The sequence below is a fragment of the Sycon ciliatum genome, chromosome 1 (assembly GCF_964019385.1).
Source record: "Sycon ciliatum chromosome 1, ocSycCili1.1, whole genome shotgun sequence".
NCBI lineage: Eukaryota > Metazoa > Porifera > Calcarea > Leucosolenida > Sycettidae > Sycon > Sycon ciliatum.
In genome coordinates this window covers 63,684,131-63,692,593 of record NC_088643.1, presented here as the reverse complement: position 1 = coordinate 63,692,593, position 8,463 = coordinate 63,684,131, and the positions used below count along the sequence as shown (strand labels likewise).

The 8,463-nt window shown below is 49.4% G+C and overlaps 1 protein-coding gene across 1 annotated transcript; it reads left to right on the top strand.

Moving 5' to 3' along the window:
- Positions 1 to 4,037: 4,037 nt before the first annotated feature.
- On the top strand, positions 4,038 to 7,289 carry LOC135806289 (uncharacterized). The gene has a single exon (XM_065320457.1). It carries the CDS (start codon positions 4,038 to 4,040, stop codon positions 7,287 to 7,289), a length of 3,252 nt encoding a protein of 1,083 aa, XP_065176529.1.
- Positions 7,290 to 8,463: the final 1,174 nt, after the last annotated feature.

Below are 8,463 nucleotides of genomic sequence, written 5' to 3'. Positions count from 1 at the left end.
GCTCCGAAAATGTTCGTATAATGCTAATCATAATGCTCCAAAAACTACCTCATATGCTGATTATAATATTTCAACAAGGCTATAATGCTCATGGTTTGGAACAAAAATGGAAGAAAGGTTGCAGATTGTCAAACTTCGAGGAACGGATGCATATAGTCGATCTGCCTCTGAAGCTGCTACAATCTCTCTCACGAGCTCCACCACTTCTTAGCACTATACGATTACTATAATGGAGCCCTTCGAATTTCAGCAATTGAGTACCACTAGTGTTCTTTGGACCCTATCACACCTTCCCGGTTCAAACGCACGTCTGGACCCCTCCCTAATCAAATCCTTCGAGAAACAGCTCCCAGTATTTCCGATTCACTGACAGCTATATTATTTTAACCTCAGTATCACCTTTGGCATGGTACCATAAGATTGGAAAACCTCTATTGTTATCCCGGTGTACAAAGGTTCAGGAAGCAAAGGCCGTCCTGGCTCTTATCGCCCCATTTCCCTGCTCCACGGATTTGCGAAGGTGTTCCAAAGTATGATGAGCAAGCAAATGACTACATTTGTGGAGGCCAACACCCTCCTCCGTATGCACCAGTTCGGGTTTCGCCGGCAGCGGTCCACCACTTACCAACTAGTTCAAATGACGTCCTCAATAAGAAGAGCCTCTGAAAACAAATCGTTGTGCGACGGACTCTACATGGACTTATCAAAGGCATTCGATAAAGCCAGCCATTCGGTCCTGTTGCATCTTCTCTCCTCATTCTGCTCATCATCTTCAGTCAAATGGCTCGGATCCTTTGTCTGTGGATGCTCAATTCATGTTCAAATTGGTAATCAAGTTTCATACATCCGTTGGGGGCAGGAGTGCCGCAGGGTTCTCATCTAGGCCCACTCCTATTTAAGCCTTTTTGCGGATGACTCCCACATTCGTGCATTTCCCCACCGACTACCACAATAACAGCTCACTTGTCTCATATTGAGACTGATCTAGCAGCGCGGCGTGTATCTCTATTGGTTTGGTGAGACTCCCATACAGTGCTGCCAACCAAATGAGTCTGTTTTGCGTACTGTGACTTCTGATCATCCGTATTTTGCCGCTGTTTTCCGTACTACCAATGTAATTCCTTGTGCATTGCTTGTATCAGGGAGTATTGTATTACTCCCTTGCTTGTATTGTGCTTTTGTGACACTCGCATGCTTGTCAGTGGTTGAATTTGCTAGTGCAAAACATGTGTGACTTGTACCAGGACATGTTATTTTGTGCTTCATGTAGTCGAACCAGGGCATACACTCGCTTTGGAACAGGGATATTCATCGCTCAGTTAGCGCTTGCCATGCTTCTACATACATGTACATACCGTACCTGTAGCTGATCGATCCTCTTCAATTTTCCGTACCATTTAACTCAAATTCCGTACTACGGACGATTTTCCGTATAAATATGGAAAAATACGGAAGGTTGGCAGCACTGCGGGCCATGATAGGTATCCATTTACCTCTAGAGAATCCGTAAATAAACAAACTGAACTGAACTAACTATAAGACATGACCGCGTCTCCATTGGCGGCTCTCCATTGCAACTTTGATGCAGGGCTGTGGCTGAATAATGGGTGTATGAGATCTTTTCCCTTGCCTATCCATGAAGTGAGAGGTGAAACCATTATAATATATTTTTGGTGATGATTTGGGTGCTGGAAGCTTATCATGGGAAATGATATTCCTGCCTGCAGGCAAGCTGTCACTGCTTCCACTCTGTGAATAATGTCTTCGTCTGAAACAGCTCACGTGAGGCCAGTTCCTGAGAGACGATCTCAGATCGAGATCCCTCCCATTCTCAGAATTCCTGCGCACGTGGTCAGAAGTTATTTTACCGCCGCTCTACATCCTCTGCTTACGCTGTCTTTTTATTATTATTATTTCGCACGGTGGCCGTTGTCCAATAAGATAGATGTAATTAATAATGGTGATTATATGAGGCTATGAGGTAACATCAGTTGAAAATATGATGATACTGATAGTTCAAGAGTTGATCGAAAGGAGTGTACAGAATAGGAATCAGCACATTCGACCTAGTTGGAGATTAGAGCAAGAGCATATGCTAGATTCGATGAGAGCAGAGAGTTGCTTCTTAAATGAGGAAGGGTTCTGAATGGATCTTATGTCTCGGGGTAGACTATTGAACAAATTCATTGAGCGAAGAAGTGGAGAGGAGAAATAGCGAGTGGTGCGAGCAACGGGCAGAGAAAAAGCTCTGAGGTGCCTCGACTCTCTGGTACTGTGTATGGGGAAGTGTGCAGTGGTTGTTTTTTTGTGCGGGGCGTAATTTTGGTGCATGGAATGAGCTAGTACGAATTGTTTCACTTGTCTGCGTGATTTCAGTGTTGGCAGACTGACATGCAACAGGGAGGAGTGGTGGCATGGCTGGAAGATTGGGAGACAGAGGCATACAAGTACTACCTCCGACAAGCGGAACTTGGCGCGTTTTTTTTACTTCAAATTACTCGAAATAACTCACACTTTACAATCAAAACTAATGATTGACTCACCAAAATTCAACTTTGTATTGCTCAACAAGGACATTAGCGGCATCTGTTAGGCTGAACAACTCTCCTCTGATTCAGAGATCGCAGTTTCTTCTGGCGAGGAAATGTCCCTGTTTTGAGAAGAAGGTGCGACTAGAGCGGATTCAGTTGCAGCAAGTACCTCTGTTGTAATCGCTCTGAAAATCTCGATGTCGCTCCTGTGTGCTGTGCTCGAGCCACGGTGTCGAGGGTAGTCGTTTCCGCCGCCACTATCCAGATTGACGTGGTAAGAACTGTGCAACACCTCCACAAGCGCCTGGACTCCAACTGTTTTGCAGGGTATTCTCGCCAACTGTCCAAAATTGCCTGCAGCAATTCCTGGCGATTTTCCTTAGCCACCAGAGACGCATCGCTCTGGTGGCTGTTGAAAGACGCTAGTATTGTTTGGCATGGACGCATAGACTCTGTGCTGGCGGAGTGACCAAGAGGTGAGAGAGAGAGAGAACTCCTTGGTTTTGCATTGCAACGCGAAAGCACGACAATTCTCCTTCGCAGAATGGACGCGCGCACGGTTTTGCTGGTACATGAGAGACACGCTTGCCTCTGACTGAGTCTGAGCCATGTGCCACTCACCAGCTCATCGCTTGGCTTCCTGCACCCGGTTGCATGGAGCTACAAGTAGGTCGTACCTCACAGCCTTGTGAAGTAGTTTTGTTACCAACACAAAAAAATCAAAAAAACGCGCCAAGTTTCGCTTGGCGGAGGTAGTAGTTGTATTGCATAGCGCTGTAGACGCTCCAGGGCATTCGACTGATGAAACGTAAGTGCGGAGAGAGCATCATCAGTGTTTACTTCGGTATCGCAAGAGATGCTATGGCCAGAGCCTATGGCTATGATATTACAATTTTTATTAACAGAACTCCTCTTCGTCTGTCACTTCGCGTACGTCTAGTAGTATGGCTCTCCATGATTTCTAAACAAAAACCTCCTCGTAAATCGTCGTTACGGATTTGTGTAACAGCTCCAGTTGCAACGTTGGACATGCTACAACACATGTACATTTACCTGACTACATGAAGTAGAGTAACCCTCTTGCGCATGTTGTACGTAATGTAATGATTGATACGTACTTTCGATATTGATTTCGCTGGTGCACACGTTGGTGCAGTGCTGGTACACGCGCTGGTGCACGCGCTGATGCACGCGCTGGTGCAGCCAGTTGTTTTCCGTTGTACGTGATGCAGCTTGTTGAGGAGAAGGGTTTTTCAATATCTTGTGTTCAGTTCTTCTTGCTTCTGGCCTGGTCGAGGTCGTGCTTTTTTCTTCTGTAAACTTCTTGTGCATTTTGGAATTGAAATTAATAATTATAGTCCAACTTATATCCTTGCGCTGGTCTGGTGGTGGATAATTCCACAACAACGTGGTACCGAAACCCGGTTTTGAGTGGACCGTTGGCGCTTTGTGGTTAGGTTCTCGGAGAGTATTAATTTTGTTATTTCACTGCCTGTTTCAGTAGTAATGGCGTCGTCTGCTGGACATTCCTTGTTGCGGCCGTATCGTGGAGGAGATGACGACCTGGAAGCGTTCTTGCTGAAATTCCGCGTGGTGTCACGGATACAGAAATGGACGTCGGAAGCTAAAAGAATGGACCACTTTCCTTTATTCCTAGACAAGGACGCGTTCACTGTTTGGAGTGCGCTGCCGGACGTCGAGCAGACCAGTGAGGAGGTTGTCCATGGTGCGCTCCGAGCCGCTTTCTGCATCACGCCAGCAGAGGCGTATAAGAAGTTTGTGGCCAGAACTCTTCGTCGGGGAGAGAGCGTTGACGTCTACTTGGCCGACTTGAGGAGGTTTCTCCGCCAGAGTGGTCATGTGGAAGCGCGTGACACTTCGTCAGGGAAGTCAAGTGACCCAGTGCTCCTGGAGCAGTTTCTGCTCGGCATTCCGCAGGTGCTGGCATGTCAGGTGCGCCTCCAGCATGCCTTGCACTGTATGACTGTGGATCAGTGTGCGGATCAAGTTCGCGTGTTGGTTTCTGCAACCCAGGTGTCGGCTGCACCAGTACAGGGTGTACGTTCTGCGACATTTGCAGCGACGTCGTCTAGTAGCAGCGGACCTAGCAAGCGGTCTGTGTTGTGTTACCGGTGTAATAAGGTCGGCCATATTCAGCGGAATTGCCCGCAGCTACCTAAGTCACCAGCATCCGGCGAACCTGTTTGCTATGGTTGCAAGGAGCGAGGCCACGTCCGCAGTGCGTGCCCCCAGCGGAAGGGGTGTGCTGGAGCAGCTGCGAGTGAGGATGTCGGCCATGTCTGCGTCGCGTCGGAGATTGATGGGCCCGCAGTAGCGTTGCCACGGATCTTCTTGCCTGTGAAGCGTTGTGATGCTGTGGCGTTTCGGCGTTGTGTTGCTGCCATCGACTCGTGCTCAACACACACGTTGGTGTCTCGTCAGTTGGCAGAGGACTTGGCACTGGAGGTGACGACGTCAACGCCTGATATCATCACCGTTGACGGCAATACACTCAAGGTATTGGGCTCGGCTGTTCTGGATGTCGAGCGGGTGGACGAGACGGTATTTCTGCCTTTCTCGTCTGTGTCTGTATCAATTGTTCCGGAGTTGAGTGTTGTGAATGCGGACGTGCTTCTGGGCCTCAACCTGATATCGCAGCATGGCGGAGTCGACCTCAAGTACGCGGACTCCAAGCTCGTCGGAGCATCTTTCGGTCAAGCAGCTTCAGCTTCCGCAGATGTGCCCAGTTCGGACGTGCGCAGTGATGATGGTGATTCGCCTCAGCTGCTACGCCATGTTACCGTGGAGCATGACGGGGAAGATGTCATTCTGACCACTGCGGATGGGTCAGTTCGTTGGCGCGCTGATGTTGGCTACTGGGAGCTTACGTGGGCATGGAAAGACGAACCCCCCATGCGTCCAGTCGGGTCAGGCATTGGTGAATATTCCCGGCATAGCTTGTCTACAGACCAGGAGTCACAGTTCTGCGAGGAAGTGGACATGTGGATCCGCAATGGATGGTTGGTACCCCATGACCAAGCAGTCCATGGTGAGCCTGGTGCTGTGTTGCCCTTGTTGGCGGTGGCCCAGACGCACAAGGAGTCCACCCCTGTCCGCCCGTGTTTGGACTACCGGCAACTCAACAAGTTGATTGTGTCGCATCCAGGTTTGGACGTGCCTGTTTGCCAAGAGAAGTTGCGTCAGTGGAGGTCTATTGGCAACGCCGACAGCCACGTGTTGCTGGACATCAGCAAGGCTTACCTCAACATCCGCATCGCGCCAGCTCTCGCCAAGTTCCAAACGGTCGTCTGGAAGGGCCAGCTGTTTGCAATGGAGAGGATGGGCTTCGGTCTATCGATTGCGCCCAAATTCATGGACATAATCGTCAAGTGGGTCCTCCGTGCGTATGCTGATGTGGACAACTGTGTCGACGATTTGTATGTTCCGAAGCCTCGTCTGCGTGCTGTCACCGATCAGTTGTCGCAGTATGGGTTGCCCACCAAGCCAGCGGAGCCAGTCGTCTCTGCTAGGGTACTTGGTCTGCAGCTGTCAGAGTCTGCAGATGGCCAAGTGAGGTGGAAGCGTCGTGGTGACGTCATGCCGACCTGTCAGCCCAATGCCATCACACGACGCGAGATTTTCAAGTGGTGTGGCAAGCTGACCAGCCACTATCCTGTCGGCTCCTGGCTGCGCCCAGCGTGCAGTTATCTGAAGCGTCTGTCTAGCCTTCAGCCTGGATGGGATGATCCAGTGTCTCATGAAGTCGTCGCTTGTTGTGCGGAAGTCATTCACCGTCTGCAGACCGATGACCCTGCGCAAGGTGTGTGGTCAGTTCCTGAAGGCGCACAGTGGTCGTTGTGGTGTGATGCTTCGGACATCGCACATGGTGCTGTCATTCAGGCCGATGGTATGATCGTCGAGGATGGCTGCTGGCTGCGGCAGAAGGACGACCGGCGACACATTAACATCGCTGAGCTTGACGCCGTGATCAAGGGATTGAACCTTGCCGTGCAGTGGCAAGTGAAGGAGCTCACGCTATTCACCGATTCCAAGACTGTGGCTGCTTGGTTGCAATCGGTGCTTGGCAATGTGTCTCGTGTTCGCGTCAGCGGCCTGCAGCAGGTACTTGTGCAGCGCCGTCTCCAGATTATCACTGATCTCGTCGCTGTCACGGGCTTGACGGTCAAGGTCCAGTGGATCAGCAGTCAGCAGAACAAGGCGGATCAATTGACCCGTGTTCCCAGCAGCTGGATCCGATGTGGCAAGACGCTCCTTGCTCGGACTGCACCGTCCGTCACCGCTGCGGTGGTGACCGTTGGTCCATTCTCATTGGACAGAGTATCTGCTGCTCAGAATGCAGATCCTCGGATTGTTTCGACTCGCCAGCAAGTCATCGATGGTAAAGTGGTGGATGTTGAACTGCTGAAGCGTGATGTTGGTGCTGAGGTGTTTGCTGATGTGCCTGCTGCGGATGCTGTTGCTGATGTGCCTACTGCAGATGCTGTTGCTGATGTGCCTGCTGCAGATGCTGTTATTGATATGCCTGCTGCAGATGCTGTTATTGATGTGCCTGCTGCAGATGCTGTTGTTGATGTGCCTGCTCCGGGTGCTGTCCCTGATGCTGGGTCTGGGTTTGATCCCCGTGATCCTAATTATGTGCCGCTTCGAGCCCCTGCCGATGATCCTGCTCCGTATCAGTTTCGCCCATATGGCCTCCGTCAGCGTGGTTCGCTTGCACCCCCTCAGCGCTTCCGTTAGTTTTGCTTTGTGGCGCTATTTAGTATTTGTGGTGGTATTTTCTTTGGCATACCACCAGGGGGAGAGGTGAAGTAGAGTAACCCTCTTGCGCATGTTGTACGTAATGTAATGATTGATACGTACTTTCGATATTGATTTCGCTGGTGCACACGTTGGTGCAGTGCTGGTACACGCGCTGGTGCACGCGCTGATGCACGCGCTGGTGCAGCCAGTTGTTTTCCGTTGTACGTGATGCAGCTTGTTGAGGAGAAGGGTTTTTCAATATCTTGTGTTCAGTTCTTCTTGCTTCTGGCCTGGTCGAGGTCGTGCTTTTTTCTTCTGTAAACTTCTTGTGCATTTTGGAATTGAAATTAATAATTATAGTCCAACTTATATCCTTGCGCTGGTCTGGTGGTGGATAATTCCACAACATACATTACAACACAAAGACTTTTACTTATGTAGCACTGACGTTATGTGGTCAGATAAATGTAGCATTAGTGCTAAAGGTGTCCACACATAATCGACCATATTATTCATGATCACCGTCGCTCGACTTTTGTCGAGGGCGAGTGATCGCAACAATTATCTGAGTTGTTTTGAATTTTGTGTTTATAATTAATGTTCGTATTGTAACCAGAATGACCGCACATCAATAAAATATACATACAAACATACGTACATACATACATACATACATGAACATCATTCTTCTTTTCCCCCAAAAATCAATGCTCAATGCATGACAATATGGACGAACAAACACATACGACAGACTAAATGTAGGGGGGGGCGCCTAGACATCATTGAAAAGCTTTAACTCAGTCAAAATCTACTCTTTGCTGTGTTTTCCCGGTATACCGAAATCCAATCCACAGCATAGCAGACCATTAGCAGTTCCTTCGCGGTGTCCGATAATGAGAGACTCGACAGATTGATGAGAAAAGAAGTTATTTGGAGGAGAGCTTCGAAACGTAGCCAAGACCATCGCCGAAGGATCTCGGTTGCATTGCTTACATGCTCAATCTGGAGAAGGAGGAGGTCCGAGTGTGGTTCTGCAATCGACGTCAGAAGGAGAAACGACTTACAGGGGACGGCCCTGGAAGCAGGCAATCTGCCCATATGGATCTCGAGCCGTATGATGGTAATCTTGGAGGAGATGGAGCTGGAGATGCTGAAAATACACAAGCCCTGT